This window comes from Urocitellus parryii, chromosome 2, assembly GCF_045843805.1.
Source record: "Urocitellus parryii isolate mUroPar1 chromosome 2, mUroPar1.hap1, whole genome shotgun sequence".
Classification (NCBI taxonomy): domain Eukaryota; kingdom Metazoa; phylum Chordata; class Mammalia; order Rodentia; family Sciuridae; genus Urocitellus; species Urocitellus parryii.
Genome location: NC_135532.1, coordinates 179,162,455 through 179,186,509, shown reverse-complemented (window position 1 = coordinate 179,186,509; position 24,055 = coordinate 179,162,455). Strand labels below are relative to the sequence as shown.

General features: G+C 32.4%; 2 protein-coding genes across 2 annotated transcripts in view; one reads left to right on the top strand and one right to left on the bottom strand.

Annotated features, from left to right (window-relative positions):
• Window positions 1–6,653, top strand: part of LOC113178022 (osteocrin) — a 39,342-nt gene extending 32,689 nt beyond the window's left edge. The window contains exons 4-5 of the mRNA XM_077794984.1: window positions 1,984–2,080; window positions 6,092–6,653. Coding sequence (XP_077651110.1) covers window positions 1,984–2,068 — 85 coding nt within the window. The 3' untranslated portion in view covers window positions 2,069–2,080; window positions 6,092–6,653. The remainder of the gene's footprint in view (window positions 1–1,983; window positions 2,081–6,091) is intronic.
• Window positions 6,654–10,466: 3,813 nt separating this feature from the next.
• Uts2b (urotensin 2B) lies at window positions 10,467–22,298 on the bottom strand. The gene is made up of 5 exons (XM_026382488.2): window positions 22,202–22,298; window positions 18,248–18,346; window positions 17,058–17,095; window positions 15,334–15,427; window positions 10,467–10,492 (listed from the first exon to the last, which is right to left on the bottom strand). The coding sequence occupies exons 1-5, from the start codon at window positions 22,296–22,298 to the stop codon at window positions 10,467–10,469; spliced, it is 354 nt and encodes a 117-aa protein (XP_026238273.2).
• Window positions 22,299–24,055: the final 1,757 nt, after the last annotated feature.

Genomic DNA, 24,055 nt, shown 5'->3' with positions numbered 1-24,055 from the left:
GACTAAGAGATTTTCCTCTATAATTCGCATTAAATTATCATTACTTCTGAGAGTATTTGTCTAAAAGTTTTTGAAATCAAAGACTATTTCTTATCCATCTAAGTCAGGACAGCCACAGAAACAACCTTATACATAGTAAGGACATAGTAAAGTATAAATCAATTGAATGACTATAGGATAAAACCTCAAAAATCATTGAAGTTTTCATTAATTTTTGGCACTTATGTAGTAGAGATTAACTATATAATGCAAGCAGCAATGAACTAAAGAAGCTATTGAAAATATTCACCCAAAAGTCTGTTTTTCCACTCTTTAAGATGTTGAAAATTGGGCTGGGGTTGTGGCTCAGCGGTGGAGTGCTTGCCTAGCATGAGCAAGGCCCTGGGTTCGATCCTCAGCAACACATAAAAATAAATAAAATGAAGGTTTTGTGTCCAACTACAACTAAAAAACAAATATTTTAAATAAGATGTTGAAAATTAACTTGAACTATAATGCAATATGTGCCACATCACTGAGATTTTCAAGCAATAAACTGTATTATTACAGTTCATTTGCAAAAATATAAAGCAGAAAACCTTGAATTTGGTTGGGGAATAACTTTTCAGATTCTCAGTCCTAAAGTATTCACTAATAATATTTTGATTTTTTTTATCTAGGTGTTTATTGTATGTATCTGTACATGTCTAATATAATTCATTTATAATATTCCTACTTTTCTGCATATAGAAGTCAACCAAAAGCCATATGTGTATTAGTAACTATTGCAGGGGTTATAACTAGGGATTGAACTCAGGGGCACTTGACTACTGAGCCACATCCTCAGGCCTATTTTGCATTTTATTTAGACACAGGGTCTCACTGAGTTGCTTAGTGCCGCACTGTTGCTGAGGCTGATTTTTAACTCATGACCCTCCTATCTCAGTCTCCCGTGCTACTGGGATTACAGGCATACACCACGGAGCCTGGCTTTTGTTAGTAACCTTTTGCTGAGAGGCAAGTCACTTATAGAGACTTCTTAGTTTATCCCACCTATCTCTGTCTTCATTAAGTAAATTCTAGTTTCTCCTCTTATAACAAGGCTAGAAAGTGAAAGTTACATATTCAAATGTTTTAACATCTCATGTTAGGATTTTGTTTTGACAGCAATAGATGATATACTAAAAAAATCAAATAAAAATGCTTAAATATAGTTTTCCTTTCAAAGAGCAAATGTTTTAAAATAAAACAAAAGAGCTAATAAAAGGGGAGTTACTGAGAAATGTATTGACCAAATAATATTGTAATATTGTCTGCATGTACAAATATGTAACAATGAATCCTACTACTATATATGTACCAAATGAAAAGCCAATGTATAGAACATATAAACTGAAAGATGTAATGGGCCTCTTATAATCCTGTGTGGATATTTTCAAACTTCATTTTAATAGGGAGCTTGTTTAAATTTTTCAAACAATATTTAATATCAAGATTATACACACAACACAGACCACTACATATAAGGTTTTTCTGGGTGAAGTCTACATGAAGGCATGAGATGCAAACTTCCTTCCACTCAGCCTTCTTCTCTGCATCCTTTCCTCTCCCACCACTATACTTCCCCAAAGATCTATTCTGAGGCAGAGTTTGGGGAGAACAGTTCAGTTTTCCTCAATAAACAGAGGAATAAAATCTGAAGAGGACAAGAGATTTACCCACTTAGCAGATCAGTGTGTCAATACAACCTGGTTTTTCACTTTGTCTATTTGACTTTGCATATATTACTTTCTCTAAACCTTAGGTGTCTGGTGTGTAAGATGGATGTGATTATACTCACTTCCACAAACATTCAGAGTGTGAGAATGGTAACTGGTGAATATAACTATTATCTTCATACTGACTCCCAAAGAAAACCCCCAGATCTGCATGAAATGGAAGCATAAAAGTAATGGTTAATAATGGCAACCTTAGCTTAAAAATATTCTCTTTGATTTGTTTCAGGAAAGTAGTAGCTCATCCAAAAAGACGATTTGGCATCCCCATGGATCGGATTGGTAGAAACCGGCTTTCAAATTCTAGAGGCTAATTGATATCAAGTGTGAGTACAATTTGAATAAGTAGCAATGCATGCAAGTATTTGATTTAACATTTCATGATAGACTAATCCATTCTTGCTTATAAATTCCCTTTTTGATTTCTTAGCTCATAAATTCACTTTTTCAAGCATTTCTGTATACAATTAGTACATTGATGCTAAGCAATTTAATAGACATTTGGAAAACAGAGGAATGTCTTATATCTTCTTCATCCTAAAATATTATTTTCACAAATTTCTATGTAGTTATTAAATATTAACATGAAAAAAGTTTAAACTTATAATGAACACAATAAATCATCTTCATAAATATGCATAAGTATATAGTCATCCCTTTGTTATAAAAAGCACACATTTTATTATTATCAATGAAGATATTACTAGGATTATAATAATATGGAACATAGGAGAGAGAATGATATAGTAGAAAGAATATATAAGTCATGGAATCAAAATACTCTATTCAAATCCTGGTTGTCATTCATTATCTTGTTTCTGTCAGTATACCTTATTTTTATATGTCTTTTATGTTAAACTAGTATAGTGTCATTGTGAAGATTAAATCAGATCTTTGTAGTAAATCTATAATATGTTGCACACACAATACTTGCGATTAACAACAATTTACATTACCATTCTGAAAATATACTCTGTCTTGGGCCCTACACTTAGTGCTTCACATGAATTTCTTCATTGAATCATTCTGCCCCTTAAAGTAGAACTATTTCTATCTCCAGTATCTTGAGAAGCAGTGCAGAATATGGAATAAAGGTGCCAGGGGACATCAGGTTTTCTAGGTTCAAATCCCAGGTCATCTATCTGTTAGCTGTAGGACCGACCTTAAATTCTTAAATCTTACTTTATAAAATTAGTATAATAACAATTTCTAACACATAGTATTTTCCTAAGGATAAAAATGAATGGATGCATATTAAGCACTTAGGGTAGTGCCTAATGTATAAGTATTTAATAAGGTATATGATTATTATTATTTTTATCATTATTATATAAGCAAGTAGAAGGTTTAGATATATTAATTAAATCACAATGCCATATGGTAATACATGCAGATAGAATTAAAATCCAGGAAACTTAAATCCTGATTTTATATGTCAAACACTTTATTTAATCATATACATTGTGTTTTAAAAACTAAATATTTTTGAATATGAAATCTAGGCAATATATTTTCTCTCAATATGGCTTACACAGGTTTATCCTTTCTCCCAAACATTTAAGACAACCTATAACTACCTTATCAGTTTCAGGCTAATGAAGAGGTAATTCTGTTTCCTGTTTCTCTAACAATAATCCTCAGATCAATAATGCAGTCTCCAAAAGCATGGTTTTTGCCCATTCCCCCCTTAATTTAAATGAACCAATTTTCCTTCTCCTCAAATGCTTTACAGTCACAATAAGAAGTACATATTTTTTTATCAGAATGACTTAATTAAAATAAATTTTGTCCACTAGGTAATTGTTGATTAATAATGTTCTACAGTTACTGAATGCCCATAAATATAACTATTTATTGAATGCTATCTATTTTTACTTGTTCTAATTAGTTATACATGACAGTATAGTATACATTTTGTCATATCATACATAAATGGAGTATAACTTCTCATTTTTCTGATTGTGCATGTTGTAGAATCACACCAGTGGTATAATCACATATGTACATAGGATAATAATGTCTGATTCTTTCTACTATAATTCCTACCCCCATACTCCTTCCCCTTCCTACTACCTTTTGAACTGCACTATCTTCAAAACTCAGAATGAACTTTTTCTTCACATCTAGAATATACAAAGTACACTCATTCTTAAGAGTTGTTAAAAATCGCCACATTAAAGTAGGAAGTAGCTAATTGCTATTAAAACCCAAGTAATACATGGAATAGGGCCCATGTCCTCCAGTTTCTTAATGTATTAATTGAATGGCACTGAGATTGAAACAATTAAATTCAATTAACTCTCCACTCTTGATTGTTACCCATTTTTAAATTTCTGAATTAAACCGAAACAAGTATGATAAACAGGAAATACATGCTCATATGAATACTTATATAAAGTCCCAGGCCATAGAAATTCTGGATAACTCCTAATCTACAGAGTTGAATTAATATAATCTTTCCTGAATCACTATTCAGTACAATCCAAATTAGTAAATTTTATCCTTCTCTTAACAAATTTTGTTTAGCATCTTGAAAATTGCTTTTTTTTAATCTTTAAAATCTTAAGACAGTAATATCATGAAAGACTGGTTTAGAAAAGAACTTAACATCATGTATTTTATCTTTCCCTTTTGTCAATCATTGCGAATTCACCCTCTTAATTATTGTTTATATTCCCACAAATATCCCCAAGATTTTTTACTTCCTCATGTGAAGTTTTGTGTTTTATATGAATAACAGAACCCACAAAATGATATTTATATCCATTCAAATTTTCAAGGTTATTTTTGACATCTTTCTTCCTATTGTGACTACATGCCTTTGAAAAAAGCATGTGATATAACATGCAACTCATTTATTAGATAACAAGTCATTGAATAATGTTCCTATAGTCAAACAGCTAAGTAGTTGGATATCCAGAAACTTAGAGTCTTTTTAATCCAATCCCAGTTTTTAAAGCAATTCAGGAAACAGTTGCTGTGAGAGGAAATTGATTTACCCAAACTTTTACAGACTCTTGGCCAAAGCAAGATCTAAGACTCAGGTTTGGCCTTCTAGGCCAACATTCTCTTCATGGCCCATCAGGCCTTCTTGTTGCTAAATTGTCATTGTTGAATTTTAACTTCACTGGTTATACTTTCTAAAACAAAGAGAAACAAGATCTTAGACATTCTGAAAATCTTTGTTTCATTTCTGTGAGGGTTGAAATATTATCTTTTGAAGCAAGTTTAGTTGTGGGTTTTCACCTTCTGGGTTTCATTTTAAGTCTTCACACCAAAAGTGAAACTGGTACCTAATCATGGAAGTTTTGCTTGGTTTGAGGTCAAGTCTAGACACAGCTGCTATGCACTACCTAGTTTCCAAACTGATACCAATCTCCTCTGTGTTTTAGAAAAGAAGATAATCTAATATTTTCACAATATCTTTCTCAAATTATTAATACATTGTACCAAAGTTTTGAGTTTTTAAATGGGCCTTAGTTCTAAGCAACACAAATTTAAAGAGGTGTTCTATGTCTCAGGTATCATAGCTTCTCTAGACGCAATTAGCAAGTTCTGTACCTCTGCCATTAAAATCAGGATACCTGCCTGATGAAATTAGCAATATGACAATTAAGATTCCTGCATTAAGGCTATTATTTTAATAATGTGATGAATATGTGTGGTTTTATAATGACAATTTTTAAATAATTTTATATAATTTTTTATACCTTTATTTTTTTATGTGGTGCTGAGGATCGAACCCAGGGCCTTGCACATGGTAGGTGAGCATTCTACTGCTGAGCCACCACCCCAGCCCATGACAATTTTTATTTTAGAAAAATTTTGATAACTATCATTTAAATAAATTAATATAACTCTCAAGTATAGCAGGAAGATCATACATAAATGACAGTGTATGTTGGGATTCCTTTAACAAGAGCAAAATAGATAGCAATTATTGATATGTTAGCTAACAATAAACAGAAAGTTGTAGTCAGCTTTTCTTTATCTGTCTTTCCTTTGTCGTGACAGCATCCTTTGAGCCAAGATTGAAAGTTCAAGTGAAATAGAATACAGTAGATATATGAAGAAAGGAGTTTTAACAGAAACTTTTTATAAATTTTATTAACACATGAGCACAAACACCTAGAACATATACATTTTTTAAAATGTTCTTTAGTGCATTTTGATCCAAAACTATTGTTTTGCATTATTTTCAAAATAAAAATATGCCATATAAATAAAAACTATGAAATATCATATAATTAGAGGTTTAGCTTATCTTTATTAAAGTTGATGGATTTTCACCTGATCTATCTCATTAGTTTTAGCAATTTCAACTTTCATTTTTTCAGATGCAACTTCCTTGGGTGAAATGACACAGAAATGTGGAAGATGCTTCCGTGAAGTTCTTCATACTCCTTAAGCATAAAATTTTAAAGAACCAGCCTTCTGCAAATCTTTTCCAAACCTTGAACTTCAGTCCATCACGTCACAGTATTGTTTTGATTTCATTAAATTATGCAGATCACTTCAATGCATGTATATTTTAAATATGTATGTTAATTATTCAGGCATGGTTACCTGCTCGCCAGACCTCATTTTTTTTAATCACATTCAAAAAGCATGATATAGAGAAATACCTTCTATAAGTATGTACAATTCTTCTTCTTTTTTTTCAGTTAAAGAATAGTAATGAGAGAGATTTGAGTCTTAAAACTAGATAAAATCTGTTTGTTCATTATTGGGTAGTAAGGAAAGGCCATGATGTGTATTTTCGCTGGAGTACATTCACCTGTCTCTTTTTCTTTGTCCATAAACTTGTTGGTAATAATAATAATACTAGACTTTTATCATATTCAAGTTTTGTCCACTTTAACCAAATAAAACACAGCCCCAGTGAGCTGCAAAGCCAGAGTTGTTTTAGAGTTAGAGATATTACTCATTTGTTAAACTTTTATATTTCTTATTCCCCAAATTTTCTATAAATTTTAACTGATAGCTAATAAACAGCAGCAGTGGTTCATTATGAGGGGAAAAACTACACATAAAAGTAACAGATGAAAGTAGACAGGAAGTTAAACAATCAGTAAGCAGTAAACCACCACCCAGACCAGGGCCAGCACAGCACAGAACATTTCAGCATAGAACAATGGCAAATCTTTTTTGGAAGTATTGACTCATCTAGGAAATTATTTACCCTAGTTCAGACACTGTGCTTAATAAGGCATTGAAGAGCATAATGTATTTGGAAGTGGTGTATTTAAAATGAGGCAGATTATTTTTAATTGACCTATCAAGGCATAAGAGTTTGCACTTTCGAAAATTCAGTTCTCAGTAAAAAGTGTGATGTCACTGCAGTTTAGGTGTATAAGCATTGTGTGCTGGAGATACTTTCAAAATACAAAAATAACATGGAACAGCATGAGTAATTTGGCAGAAATGTGTATAGCATCTGTAGAACACTCTTCCTTTAAACTCTCGCAAAACTCACCTTCCAACAGACCTAATATACTTGTATGGTACACAGAGCAAAATAAACTCAAAGAAATAGCATGGTGACAAAAATACATTAGAAAAGAATTGAATGGATGATTGGCCTAAGTTAAAAAATAAACAAATTTTTAGTTATCCAACATGCTTTTTAGAAACCCAATTTAGAAGATCTGAAAAGAGGTAAAAGAAATAATGGTGGATACTTAGAACACATAGCTGTTTTGCATAAAACTTCTCAGTTTTTCTGGAAATTTTCAAATTGCTTAAAAATCTTCAAAGTTTAGGGAAAACAGTAAATGAGTGTTTCTTTTATTTGCAATAGAGAGCTTCAGTAAAGAGAAATTAATTTTGAGAAAGCTAATCAATTATGTTCTTCATACTTGTTTTAGCTATTTAGCTAGTTCTTGTTTTAGCTATCAGTAGCACTTGGGTAAATATTCTACAGGGCTCAAAGTTTGAGGGGATTATTTAAGAAGTAATGGTTACCACAGATCACAGAAAATATGCAACCTTTGACTTTTGTGGACTGGTCTATTTCACTTAGCATGTAGTTTCCAGTTTCATCCACTTATCAACAAATGCCATAAAGTCATTCTTCTTTATAGATGAGTAGTACTCCATTATGTATATATAGAAGCTAATCCAAAATAAGGCAATGGGTTTATAAAACAATAGAATAAAGATAAGTAGAATAGACAAAGAGGAATGAAAGAAAGGGAGTAAGGATGGGATATAGAATGACAGTGGAATGAATCTGACACAACTTTCCTTTATACATATATGAATAGACCACAGTGAATTTTATCATCAGATACATCCATCAGACACTAATTAAAAAAAGAAAGACTAAGTAAATAGCAGAAAGATCAGTAGATTAGAAAAAAGGGAACAGAGGAAAGAAGGAGGGGGAGGGAAGAGGAAGTATTGGGAACTGAATTAGAACAAATTATATACCATGCTTCCATAATTATGTCAAAATGCATCCTGTTGTCATGTATAACTAAAGAGAACCAATAAAATTAATTAAAAGAAATAATGATTTCTCCTATCTACTTTCCCCAGCCTTCTGATGAACTATGGGAATGTTCCCTATTCCTGGGAAGTTCCTTCTTTCCATTTTATCCCATTTGAATATTAGTAAGCATCTAAAGCAACTAGGTGCTACTTTGTGCTTTGACAAATGGATTGAGTTATGACATCCAATTTAAATAAAATATGACATCACAATCTATTCGCTGATGTTTATTTTTATATGCAATGCCTGTCTAATATACACAAAACTTTAATGAAGAAAAAATTTTTCCCCATCTATAATTTCATTTTCATATTTTAATTTTTATCACTTCAGACAAAATAGAAAATAAGTCAGCAATATCGTAGTTTAAATAGGATCCTCTTCTAATATAAATATAAATTAAGACATCACTTTCAGTTAAGAACATGAAACTCATTTCATTTCTCTGTTCAATGGACTTGCTTATTACTAAATCTAACTACATTTCATTGGAAAGCCACAAATTTGAAGGATTGTTTAGTTTGAAATAATATGTTACCTTTTTAACTCCTTGCCCCCATGCAGTGTTTCATAATGCAAATGAATATGTGAACATGGATTTCTGCCTGCTGGTGCAATTACATAACCAACTTTTTATGAGAGGACATTGATTCCTGGCTATATTATCTTAAAATTTATACTACAAAAAAGCTGTCAATTGTACGTTTAGACTGTAGATATCTTCAGGGAATTAAATTTCTTAAAGAAATTATTGAAAAAAAATAATAAAATCTTCTAAAAAGAAGAGGCATCAAAAACTTTGTGAATGTCATTATTTCTTTATACCCAAAGATTTAAGATACTTAAATATTGTTCAGCTTTTCCAAAGTTAATAACCATGAGATGATAAAAGAATTTTTCATCTTTCTTTTGGTAAAAGTACATTTGTGTTTACAACTATTGTAAATACATGGAAACATCTTCAGGCATTACTGTGCCACTAATATTTATTAATGTACACTTGAATAGTTCCTAAGCAAGTATATTGGTAGCATTATAGGCAAGTTGCTAAAATTAGTCTGTTTTATGTACTGTTTTACTTTGAGGGGCTTAAGAAAAACTGTTCATGTCATCTTTTGAGATTTTATCTTTAAGAACCACACATGATTAGATAAAAATTCATTTCTTCCTCATATGGTAAAGTAAGGGAATGTGTGTGAGCTCATCTGGTCAGCTACCACATACTAGTCAAGTCATTTAAATTCTTTAGTTTCTTTGATAATACCTCTGTTCCAGTATGGGTGGCAGACAGAATTCAGACTAAATTTCCAACCTTGGATTGGTTAAATAAGCTTTCTCAGATGTAAGCAAAACTAGCCTGATGAATAGGCAGGAAACAAGGCCTGAGGGTGTAGCTCAGTGGTAGAGTGCTTGCCTATCATGCATAAGGCCCTGGGTTCAATCCCCAGTACCAAAAAAGAAGAAAGAAAAAGTAGGTGTGAAACAAAAATATAACAAAGGAAAACCAAGGAGCTCTTTGGTCTTTGGTTGGTGGTTTTTATTACACTAGGTCTATCCTCTTACAGGCATGCTGGGAGTCTCAAATAGTTTTGTAATGTTGTAGGGGCAACAGAGCTGAAAATTAATAGACATATTGTTTTGTAAGAAAGTTTTCTTACATTTTATTGTAAGAGACATCCAGCACTACTTCTCCTAGAGTCCAATAAATAATACATTTCTGCTTGTCAGTAATATATGTTTTTTTTCAATAGTCTCAGTGACAATTGTTCAAATTAACAGAAAATAAAGGGTGACCAGCACAATCATAAAAAAATAATAATTCATATTTTCCACATAAATTGATACAATATAATTTATTTTAATTTTCCAAGATGCTTTTTTAAAATATTTTAACTGCAGTCATCATAAGACAAAACTATAAGCAATGAATTTATGAAAACATAAATAGATACAGCAATTTCAACTTCAGCTCAAAAGTCATTTTAATAGTCACATGCAATTCACCAATGCAAGTGATCTGTCATTATTCACAACATAAACATTAAGTACATTGGAACCCACTTAGTAACAAAGTGAGAAAAATAATGTGCAGAAAAAATGCCACAGCATCTTTATGTTTGAAACACTTGCAGTCTTTAAGCAGTAGAGATTTTGTAAATAGACATATAGATAGATCTTTGTCTGCCGTTCTTATCTTTTTTGCATCCATAGAAAAAGCTTTAGACACAGTATTTCCAAAAGCAAGCTAAAGAAAAAAAATGTTTTTATTAGAAGGGTATTTTATGAAACCTTATATTTTAATAAAATGTGTGTACTTCAGGGAGTAGGAGGGACTGCTTTGTGAAAAGCATATTCAATATAGTAACTTTATGTGTATCTAGCTTTATCCTTAAATTAATTAAAATTAAATAACTAACAATTCAGCTTCTCCATTATACCAACTGCATGTCAAGCACTTGGTAGTGAGTGACTCGAAGCCATTGTCTACCAGAATGATAATGCAAATTAGAGAATGGTCCCATCACAGAAAGTTCTATTGGACATAACTGTTATACATTACAAGGCATGTAATTCAATCCAGAGAACATGGTAGGATGACCTGTTAAATTCACTCTTTTATGTAATTGAAATCTCAAAGAGGAAGTCACATAAGTAAAACACAGTGCTAAATTTGCTTTTATTTACTGAGAAAAGACGAAGAACGAGAGTTTCAACATCGCATTGCAAACCACCAAGTGATATTTAAATAAATTCAATCTTTATCACACTGAGCCTTCAAATTGTGATCATAAAATTGTGCTTCAGAATAATCAAATAAAATTTAGCATCACTTTAATCCTTAACTATGCAAATAAATCATTTTAAGTCTTCCATGGGCTGTTCCTGATCTATCATGTTTCTTACAGTAGGTTCATCTAGCTAATTATAAATTTCTTTTGTTTCCTTCTATCTAAATGTGTATAAAACCTTTGAGAGATGAGTCTTTGGTTAAGAAATAATGGGATGCACAATGAAAAAGAATTAAAAAACCCATAGTATAATTTAGCCACTCTCTGAAATAAATGATTAAACTCTATCTGCTTGCCCAGCTTTCCTTCCCCAACTAAACTCACTTTAAAAACACCTGTGCTTGGCACCACATATACATAGTGTATGGCATAATACTCAGAGTATACTTCTCATTTCTACAAGATCCACAGCTTTCTTTAAACAAAACTAAACTCAAACCCCTGTGAAAGCAGAAGTCTATTTTTAGACATGAAACTGAGGAGCTTGGCCCACAAATCCAATTTTCTTTTTATAGTATGCCTTGGAAAGTTATCATCACTGTGCTCTCTGTCCTTTCAGAGATCTTTGAATATCTCTATCTGGCAGAAAAATATAAAACTACACTTAGCCAAGACATACTTATACCACATAAGCAGTTCGACTGCATGTGTAATGCAATACAATTTGGAGAAATTTTGGACCTAGTTGAAAGGAATTGCTCATGAGGGGTATTGCCATAGAGCCAACTCACCAATGATTACAATCATTTATCATTTACATGAAGTAAAACTCCAGCCCTCATCCTAGTGTCCCCTGATATTTCAATCAATTTCCCATTATTAATGCTATGCTTGGTATTACACGACTATGTTTTTAACAGTTATCCATTAACTATATATTAAACAATTTTAAAAGTTAGAATATATCATAGCAAGTGTACATTCCTACTGCTGAAACCTGGATTTCTAGGTCCATTTCACATTCGCATATTGTTTTATGTGGTAGTCACTTTCTACTTATGCCAATAATACACACTTTGCACATAATGTGGGCTATGTTTTTGTGAGTTTATTTCATACATTCATCACCATAAATATTTACTTATTTACTATGACACACAAACATGTTTTAATACCCCTTGCATAAAAATGAAAAAACAAAAAAGCTTCTTGAGGCTCTCAAACAAGTAATTCTAGCTAATCTCCCAATTTTTTCTACCCTTTATGACAAAATTCCTAAAAAGTATTGTCTGCTGTCAGGGATTCTAGTTCATTAATCATGATTTCTTTAACCAAAAGTTTACCAATTATTTTCAAAGTCATTGACATTCTTTTGGTGCCAAATTGAGCTGGAAGGTATCAATTCTTATTGCATCTATCATAGCTTTAGTCTCCGTTCTGGAAACCCCTTCTTATTTGACTTCTGGGCACATTTTCTTTGTTGCCTCCTTCTGTGGTGATTACTCCTACTCAGTCCCTTCAACTAATTCCCTTTTATCTGTCCAATCTCTAAATTTGGAGACACCTAGACCCCGGCCTTTGCATATGTTCTCTCTATACCTGGAATCATTTTCTCAGTAGTCTCATCACAATGCCCAATATGGAGATGCTAATAAATACCAAATTTAAATCTCCAATCTGGGTTAATTTCCTAAATTCCAAATTCATATATCCAATGATCTCCTCAAATTACTACTACGGCAATTTAGTTACACATGACATAATAAGCCCAAAATGTCTTTGATAGGGATGGAACTTTCCAACGATTTCTTTTTCTTTCCCCTAGATTTCCCAGGTGTCCCAATCTCATAAAGTTAGATTTGGATCATAGACTTAGTGCCTACTATTAAAAGCATGTTTACTTCTTTCCTCTTCTATTCTGCTGTGTAGACACAAGACACCATGTGTTCCACACAATAGGCACAAAGTGGAGGGAATATAATGAACAGAGGCAAGACTTCATGTAAAATCAGAAAAAAAAAAACTTAGAGGACATCACACCTCTTTATTTTAAGGATATTTTGTTAATATAATATATTTCAATATCCAAATTGTAACTCAAAGTAAGATGCTTCTCCAAGAAATATATAAAATATGACACAGTCTCAGCAACTCACTAATGGCAGAAAATGAAACTGATATTATGTTTTGGAAAAATTAAGAGCCATTTCACAAAACAGTCAAATATGTGGTAAAGCTAGCATATGTAATAGCTTGGAATTCAAATCATTCATCTCTTGATCTTCTAGACAAAAAAAAATGGAAAATAGAAAAATAAGAAATATGTTTGGTTATTTGGGGATTCATTTAGCAAAAACTAGCAAGAGATTGATGAGTTTAGGAAGGAACTGGTATCTTTGTCAACAAATAAAATTGGATTAAAGAGAGATTAGAAGTACAGTGTCTTGAGATGACAAAAAAGCCAACAGCTTCTAGATCCCAAGCACTATGAAAGGAAATTTTAAAATAACTTCAAGTGATAGACTCAGGAAATATCAGTTGGAATAAAGAGCTGGGGGTCGGGGGTGGACACACAGACTAAGTATGCAGTGTTTAAGGATTATTCCAGACACCTTCAAGGCAGCTGCTATTAAGTTGGGGTAAGAATGCAAAAAATTATAATAGTTCAAAGATATGATATGTTATGTAGAAAACAGTGGAAAAGCTCTCTAAGTTTGTGAAAAGTGTCATTGAAAAAGAAGTCATAAACCTTAGAAACAAAAATGTCTTTGGCCCTTTGAAACAAAGCTCATACTTCTAACCTTGTAAGAGTTTGAAAAGACCCCAAAAAAGCATGTGATTCACAAGAAGGAATATTCCCTCTAGTGAGACATGCATTCAGGGATATTAATGGAAAAACCAAAACTTCAAAAAAGATGGAGCCAAGGGAAACCAAACAACCATCAAAGGAACTCTCCTGAGAACCACCAAGCCCTAATCAAGAAACCGTTCTCCATCCTCAGGGCAGGGTCCTTCACAATACTTGCCCCAAGATATTTCCAAATTGCAAGAGGCCACCATTCCAGACAGTGTTTATCTCCTGTCCTCCTTTATGAATGAGATTATTGAATATGGTTATACTTTCCCTGTTCCTCTGCCAATTATTGGGTTTGCATGGGGTGGATAACTTGTCTTTTTAGTTTAAAATGTCCGTAAATAAAGAGTAGACATGTTGTGTTTAGTGAAGACTAGGCACCACACCCAATGCCTGTTCTTGGTGCTTTGTGGCCCCAGTAAAAAGCATTTGGAATTGTCTCTAATGGGAGTGGATGAAGGGGATCTATGTTTTTAAGAAGATAACAAAGGACTGACTGTGTGGAGGCAGAGCTCTTCAAGATAGGGATAGAACTTTCCAACTATTCTTTGTGTTTCTCTACATTTCCCAGGTGCCCCCAATCTCATAAAGTTAGAATTGGATCATGGACTTAGTTCCTACAATTAAGAGCAGTTTACTTCCTTCCTTTTCTATTCTGCTGTGTGGACACCATGTGTTCTACACAATAGGCACAAAGTGAAGGGAATATGACGAACATAGGTAAGACTTGATGTAAACTCAGAAAAAAAACTTGCACACATTTACCAGTGTGTCTTGCTGACTGTCTTGCTAATGCCTAGACTATTTTGGAAAATATAAAACTTGTGATATATGCTAAGTTCATAGATACTAGTTTATCCTCTTTCCTTTTAGTAGTATTATAAAAAGATATTTTTATAAAATTTAAATTCACATCTGGAATAAGGAGACAATTAAAATATATATGTACCCTAAGAAATTTCACATCAATAATGGATGGGGATAGACAGAGTACATTTAATTTTTTCAATAATAAGAACTGAGTCAGCAAAATCAAGAATTTCCTGGAAAAACTATGAAAATTTAGAGTAATGCAAAAGAATCTGGGTAAGTTTAACTGTTATGAATGAACATTGGAGTTCAGAGCAAGTGTTACAGCAGTGGGGTTCCCTTCTCATAAAGGAAAATGGTCTGAAGATCTGAATTAACTGAAAATTGAACTACTTTTATTTTTGAACCACCTGGGATTGATTTTTAGGCCAAAATAGCAACAGTAAACCAGAAGTTTTAAGCATTAGGTACCCTTTTCACTGAAACCTGGTAAGTATGACCGTCCAACCATTACAAAGCTCAGATTCATTCCAGGGGAACACTCTCATTAGAATTGCTTTTCAAAAATATGAGTCTTGATCTTGATCACTACCGTCAGATTAGAAAATATCCACTTAATCTTTTCCATCTCACAATTAATTATGAAAATAACAGTTTACAAGTCAGTTACAAAACTTTCAAATAAAAGCTTACCTCGTTTGATAGGATGGGCAGAGGATAGACCATCTATAGCATAGGACAGCTCAGCATCTTTTGCCTCCATAAGCTGTTCTTTGAGTTTTTCTAGCTGTTAAGATTTTTAAAAGATAATTAATTAGCCTTTAATAACCACCACTGTAGTCTCCATTGAAGAAAAGAAAAAACAAATGCAAGAAATAGAAAGAAAGATGGAAGAAAAGAAGAGAGAGAAAAAGAGGAAAGGAATAAGAGGAATTAAGCAAAAGATATCCGTGAAAATAATAGGAGCTAGGTGTGGGGGTGCATGCCTGTAATCCCAAAGAAATGGGAGGCTGAGGGAGGAGGATCACAAGAGGGAAAATTAACAAGACTCTGTCTCAAAACAGAAAGAAAAAGGTCCGGGGATGTGGTTCAGTAATAAAGCACCTCTGGGCTCAATTCTCACTCCCCTTCAAAAAAAAAAAAATGGGAAACTTGCATTTAGAGGCTGTCTGAAAAAGGTACACAACTCAGGTAGGTATGCAAAGAAATAGAGCTTTGGTGAAAGAAGGCAACTCTGAGTGTCAATTCATAGGGAAATGTAGTCTGGGTAGCTGCTCTTGATTTTATGTCACCTATAATGAGAAGTCCTTTCAAGGAGTTCCAAATAGTTATAGGAAAGTCTAGATTTCCTGAAATCTTTGTCCTTTCTCAAAGGAAGGGAGAAATATTTTGAGAATCTAAGGTTTCAATCCAAAATTCCACTTGTCTGAATTTTCAACAAGCTTGCCAGTTGCCTAACCCCTGAAGACACAACTACCAAAATAGGGTTCAGCCTGGACCAACTCATGTCTCCACATCCTTGCTGCTGGGAAGAGAATGGTGGGCATAATTCTCTCTCCTCAAGGACAACACAGTTCACAGAATAATGGAATAGCATCCAATTGTTTTCAAGAGAGTTTAGAAATCATGCAATTCAATGATTTTCAAACCATCTTCATAAAATGCCAAGGAGTGGAGAAGATGGGGTTGATAGGAGGCTCCCTTTCAAGAAGGCCACACTGCGGTCTCTCCAAGCCATTTGCCTGAATTACAGTAGCTCCATTCTTAGATGTTTCATAGACAGAACACACAACATTTTGTTGGGGGAAAAAATTTCCCATGGTTCAAAAATAATAACTAGAAGAAACACCAATTTCTAGCCTCCTATTTTACAGATGAGATTTCTAGAGAATTTTAGTTGGCCCAAGTTCTCATACTTGGGTAACTAGAGAGCTAAAACTACAATCTAGATTTCTAAACATTTTATACTTAAGATCATACAGCCATAGTTTTGTTTTGTGTTGTATAGTGTACTTTAATTGTTTTGTGTTGTATAGTATACCAGTTCCTAAAAAATATTGGTTTCACTCTTCCTCCAGCAGGAACAACGTTTCACAATACAGTATTAATAATTTTTCCAGGGGCAGGCCATTACTGGAGATTGAACTCAGGAGCACTTTACCACTGAGCCACATCTTCCAGCCCTACTTTGTATTTTACTTAGAGACAGGATCTCACTGAGTTGCTTAGGACCTCATTTTTGCTGAGGCTGGCTTTGAACTGGTGATTCTTCTGTCTCAGACCCCCAAAGCCTCTGGGATTATAGGTGTGCACCACCACACCTGGCTAGTAGTAATAATTTTTAAAAAAAATTATGTGACAAAAATTGTTTTATAATTGTTATTAAAATTGAATGTTTAAGTATTACACATTCTCACCTGGTTATGTTCTCCCAAATTGTTAGCCAGTTCTAAATCTGTAAAAAAAAAAATTTGTCATATGAAAAATGGACACTGCAATAAATATTTAATCACTTCAAGACACACATTCAAAATCTTACATGGAAGGCAAAGGTCTTTTTCATATGATTTGAGGTTACCTACGAATTCCTAATATAAAAACTCAATGTGTTTTTCAATACCCATAATATTAAAGTTCAATCAGTTAAGTCATGAGAAAATATCTCCTTCCAACATTAATCACAAAATTTTCTAACATAGATCAATAGTTACATCGTTGACTATTTTATAATAAACTCCTATAATTTTACTGACATGGAAAATATTAAAAGAAAAAATCAAAAGAGCAGATACAAATTCTACATGTAAATAATTTCTTTGGGAAAGAAAATTCACCCAAAATACTAACAGTAACTCTCCCGATTTTATAATTTCAAAATCTTTTCTTGTAATTTTGTTAATTTTCTCCAGTGGGAATACCTTACTTCTAACTTTAAAATCTTGCTTTATTAAAGAGTATTAATTAATGCTTTCTCTTTCTTTGTTTTTGCAGTAGAGATGAAACCTAAGGCCTTGCACATGCTAGGCAAATGCTCTACTAAGCTACATTCCCAGCCCTAAAGTATTCTTTTAGCTAATATTTTGTCCTATATATATATATATAAACCTTAAAAAAGTCTACTGCAGATGTTGTATGAGAGGGTACCACATTGTTGTATTGTGACATTTTCTAGACTTGCTAAATTTCTGACAAAATCTCAATAATTTCTTGGAAAGCAGTTTGGTGCATATTTGTAAATACACTACAAAGGAAAACAATCTCAGTTAATGTACCATCAGTTCCTAATTTATAGTCCCCATGCCAGCCACTTTCCAAATTGCAATTCCATTTAGGACCTTCAAATATAGCAGAATAGTAACTCCATGGCTATCAGCATAAATATGAAACAACAGCAACACTTAAGCCTTCAGTGTAGGGATATGAGGGATCTTTATTACTATTATTATTATTATTATTTTAATTGTTAACTTTTTTGACACATTACGGCCTGTACATGCTAGGCAAGCACTCTACCACTGAGCTACATTCCCCAGTAGAAATGAAAGAGCAGGTCTGAAGATAGAATAGATTGTTTAATAGCAAAATCTTGACTTCATTCTTAACTCACCAGTGTTGGAGGGCCTCTGGAAATCAAACTTTTTATTCAGGAGAGTCCATAATAGTTCCTCACGATTCATATCTTTTTTATGTAGAAACAGTTCATTTCCTGTAATGATCACACACCACCATTTCCAATTGGAGTCAGTCACTGAAATTGTTTCTAATTAAGTGGATTGCACTGGCAACTCTCAATGTATATATTCACCATAATAGAGATGTAGAGAGATGTGTAATTCAAAGAGACCATTTTATAAATCAGTGACTATATATGAACAGAGAGAGATGATGTGAGAGAGAATTACATGGAAGATTGTACCCTAATCCTTTGTGTGTGTTATTTTGAGTAGTGAAATTGCAGGTAAATTGTACTTCCCTCTTTATAATTTGTGTTTTTGAAATATTATGTTACTGCATTTAACATAAGAAATAAAAATCTAAAAGTTGTTTTAAAGAGAAAATAATAACATTTGATTTTTATTTGATTTGATATGTATATTTAAATACAAGTCAATTGAAATGCTACCTACTTTTTCATATTGACATCTTTCAATTTTTCTTGATTTACTCACAGCCATTTATTACTTGCAACTCTCTCAGAACTACAAACGTCTTTATTCTGGAGTAGAAATTGGGACAACAACTTGATTCAAGGTGTAAAATATGGAATATTTGATAAGATTTCGACTAATAATGCCATTGAAATAATAATTAGATATAGCAATGAACTTTAATGACTGCAGGCTTATTCCCCCTTTCCTTCTCTCCTCATAATAACTGCTACAGGGTGGGCCAAAGCTAGGTTACCCAGGTTGAAGGTTAGGAGTGACAGTACTACAGATTTAGTTAGAGGATTGGATCATAACCTGACTGTATTCTGTAAGTCATCTGTCTTCCCTGTGTCTAAAAAATGTCAGTTGTTGAACGAAGTGGCTAATTAAAGGAAGAAAATGATGATTTGGGGCCAGTGACATCATCAAAGTTTTCTGCACTGACCAAAGATACTTAATTGTGATTCAGTTCTTCAGTTTCCTTTGGTTCATAGATTAGAAACTATCTGCATGAGACTTTTTTTTTCTTTTGACTATTTAAAATATTAACAGAATATTAATGTAAGTTTTGCTCAACATTAATTAGACAAAGATCCTCAAGAGATGGTTAAGAAAAAGATATGATTAGGTAATGCCTTTTATTCTAATCATTCCTTAAAATGTTAAATTATAATCTTTAAAATGTTTTCATTTGATTGAAAAAAGGTGTATTTTAAAGCAAGATGACAATGACTACTGTTTCAGAAAGAGAACTGTTAGGCTGAGATAAGAGAAACAGATTAATTGCTTTCAATTTGGAAAATTCATGAGAGTAGGAGGAAGATAACTAGGAAAATATGAACCTAAGTTTTCATTTGCTTACTGCACAGTTCATTTCTCTGCATATGTAAGTGGAATTTTAAAAAAAAAAAACAAAATGAATATATTTGCCTATATCATTTTTGCTTCTAGTGACTATATCTGCATGACTATTTGTCCTCAGAAGTTCTTTTTGCCACTTTTAAAGACAACCATCTTTTAATGGAATCTCTAAGGACAAAATTTATTTCAAGAAGTTGAACATTTTATTTCTAAAGTAAAGAAAAATATTGGCTAAGAAAAACAACTGAAAATAAGTCTTTGTCTTACTTTTGTTTTTAGTTTTAAAACACATAGCTTTAAAATAGAAAACATGTACTTTAAAAATGTTTCTACCTTCGAACAGCAGATTAAGATTGATAAAGTATTTGCTTATGAAAGATCTGAGCATAGATGACCTTTGGCATAAAGGATGGTAACACTGTTCAGCTGCTAGAGTGAGTGATGTTGCAAATACACAGAAAATATTGACTTATTGCCACTCTCTACATACTAAATCTGAAAAATTTTAGTTATCCCCTTGCTTTTCATGTGAAGCTTTTAACTGAACAGAGTCAAGAGATTTTACCAGAAAGAAACTTGGAAGCTCTCAAAATGATAATATAACAAAAATTAAATTTTCCATACTTCTGATCATTCTTTCTTTCACCTTGGTGGTAAGGGATTTTTCCAACTTCAGATTATCTACTGAGGCACACTTTCATATGGCCCCAGGAAATAAAGGCAGGAAGGAGAATGCCCTTTGTCTTAGATGTTATCTACCACATAGAGAGAAAGCTCTATAGTCAATATCAGCAGATAAATGTTGGCTTGAAATACTTGGTAACTTTCAGACATTTGTGTAGGGAGAGAAGCTCCCTCTAGTCTTGAACAATTTAGATCATAAAATAATATTAATAAGAAAACTTAATCTTCCTCATTAATATTTGATGACACTGAGATCAAAGAGGATGTCAGAGATAGATGTTCCCAGGATGCTTCTGGTGAGTTAAGGAAATCACTGTGTGAAATTCCAAGGTAAGAATATTATTGATTTGTAATGTAGTAAAACTATAGAACTAGTTTTTTAAAATATATTTTACATATATCTGAAATTGGAAGTTACAATTAGTTATCACTAACTTACACTTAATTTTGTGAAGTTCTCAACAAATGGCCATATTTTCCCTCACATTTACACTGTGTTAAAAATATTAGAAATCTAAGTATTTTGCAGAAAGAGACCTACCAAGTATAAAGATTTTGACTGGATAAACAAAGATAAGAAGTGAGTGCCATGAATAAAATCCAGAATCTTTGACTCCCAGAATTTTATTTAAGTTTCTGTTAATATCTGTTTTTCAAAGTGAAAACTCTCATAAATAAAAAGATACATGCAAATTTATTTCTGTTTTCAAAAGAACTGTTCCAATTTTCTTTGACTTTTAAAACCACATTGGAGGTAACAAGTTCTTGTAAAATTGAATTAGATCCAAATGTGGGAAGCTTGATCCCTTTTCTCAATCTGGTGTCATGGACAAAATTTATTACATTCTGTCTTGAATCCCTCTATGAAAGAGTAAAGGAGGTCCTTCCTGACAAGGACATCAGTTAGATGAAAAAAAAAAAAAACAGAATTTAATCCAGAAGAGATATTATTTGAAGAACATTATTATTACATTTTAAGTCACTATTTTTAAAACATAAAATATATATTTTTATATATGAAATATGTAAATATTTCAATAAGGTTGATTGCCTAATAAATCAGCACAAAATTTAGCCTTACTTATTTTCAGAGCTACTTCTACTATACAATGCACTGAAAATTTTAAAGAAAGATCACATTATGATATGATAACAGCAGAAACTTACTTTCATTAATTTTGTCATGGTATTGCAAATGTCATAAATTATTTCATTTATCATAATTGTCATAAATTTGCTAGAAATATGATAAATATAGTCAGTGCATAATATAGGTGTTAACATTGCCCTCCTGAAAGTACTATGGTTTCCCATGCACTATTTTTTTTCTTTCTTATTAGTTCTTTTTAGTCACATATAACATTAGGATTCATTTTGACATAATTATAAAAGCATGGTTTCCACTATTATTCCTAAATTCCTGCAAATACATTTTTATCTTATTGTAGTTTTCCTTGAGATGTTCTCTTTCATAAGTAATTCATTAATAACCTTGAAGAATGAAAATCTCCTTTCTTCAAGATGGAGAAGGAATATGCATTGAATTTGTCATTGACTACAATACTGTTACACAAAAAATAAATGCCACACAATTAGAAAAAAATTAAGTGTAAATGAAATTAATTTAGTACAATGTTGAGTAAAATTGATTTGGTATACATTATTTTACTTACTTTGCTTAAAAGGAAAACATCATAGATTCCATTTGATTCAGAACAGCAACTTTTCAAGGGGAGGTTTGTCAATTAAATTATATTTTTTGTCTTATATCCACATTGTAATAAGGATTTTTGAAAATCAAAGTGATATAAAGGGGAAGGTTAGGATGACTTACCCACTTCTAGGATTTTAGATTTATGTGCACATACCTTGGGTGAGATATGGCCATCCATGCACTGATTCTAAAAAGATCATCACAGACACCAAAGTTAGTCCAAAGCAAAAAGGGGTTGAGAAAATCTTCATGTTAAAAATCTTCTTCCCTGCTAGCAGAGAAACTGACTTTCCAACTCAAGGCGGTTATTTCAGTGCAGCAGAGCTCACATTTAAATCAAATGTGCTTCAACTATGAATCTTCTAGATAAGGAAAAAAATTCATAAAATGTAATGGGTCCTGTCAACATGATTTAGTACTTGGAGAAGTGACAGGTTATATAGTCAATGGCAGGAAAAACTGGATCAATATATCTCATACTTGCCCATTTCACTAAAAGCAAGCATTCCTATGCATGCCCACACACTCAAACACACACATAAGCATAAGGAAAAGACTTGGAATGCAAAAGCTGTGGGTTGAACATCTGTAATTTATTGCTTAATTTCTTGATTCCAGGATTAATTAATCCTACTAGGCTAAGAACATAGAAGGCAGGTAAAAGCAGAGAAAACACTTTCCATTTCTCTTAAACCGAGGGATAGTCTTTCAGATAGCAATGTAACCATCATTTCATTCTTAACCAACCAAATAAATTAAAGTTGGGAAGAGCTCCAATTTGAAATGAATCAAAATGGGATAACATTACTGTCTCACTGCACTGGAGAAGGATGGTTTCATTTTGCTGCAACCAGCACTTTTATAAATTCAGGCTCAATTTAGTTAATTCAAAGCTGGCAAATGTCCCATCAATTACTCTCTTTAATACACCCCTTAATTGTGATGGTATTCTTTTTTAAGTCAAAGTCTTTCTTTATATCTCCAATTCCAATTTTATGGCTCCAGAGATGCTATAATGACCTCTGGTCTTGGCATTTATGACTCCCAAGGGATTAAGATGCATCAGTTCTAAAACTGATTCAGTTCCAAGTGCACACACTGCAGCACATGATGATATTAATTAGGGCAGTAACCAAACTTTTCTCATAACCACTGCTTTAATATTTTCCTGAATAAAATCTACACTACTTAGTTTGATATTTAGGCTGGGTTTTTTTTGGTGGATTTTTTTTTTTAGGTTCACTTTCCACTCATAATTCCTGAACATATCCTGTACTTTCTTCACTCCAGAACTTTGCTGACATGTTTCTATCTTCCTGGAATCCTTTATTCTATGACATTTACTTACCCATTCCTGAAGCCACCAGCTCTGTTTTGACTTTTGGACCTCTCTTTATTCACTTACTTGTTTGTTACTTTCAGTCAGAACTTTCTTTTCAGACACCATAACATTTTGCTTATATATCATATCTCAAAATCCATCCCTCTTTTCATTAATTTTTTGTGTTTGTGTGTCTGTTTCCACTATTAAATTGATCATATTTTCAAGAACTTTCATAGTCATTTCAGCCCTGAGTTGTAAGTATCATAGCGATTTGAAGAAAAAATAATTGAAAAAACAAATAATGTGTGAATAAGTCATTAAAATCTCTGGTAATAAAAAGGCAAAAATATGATAAGTGCCTTAATCTTCTCTCTAGTTACAAAGGTATATGAGTTTAAAGAATAATTGTTATTCTTTAAATGTCTTTTTTTTTTCAAGTCTCAAATTTGAACAATGAACAATAGCTTTAAATCTTGATCCTAGAAGCTTATCACACCATGGTATTTCAAAAACTTATGTCATTCAAATATATCTTGATGATATCAGTCTATATTTATTTAATAAGCTATAGAAGTTGAGTTTTGAAACTACATTTTAATATATATAAAGACAGAAAATAAGAAATCAATATTCCTTAATGTAGACAGAATATATAAATGTGATGAAAAAAACAATACCAATACA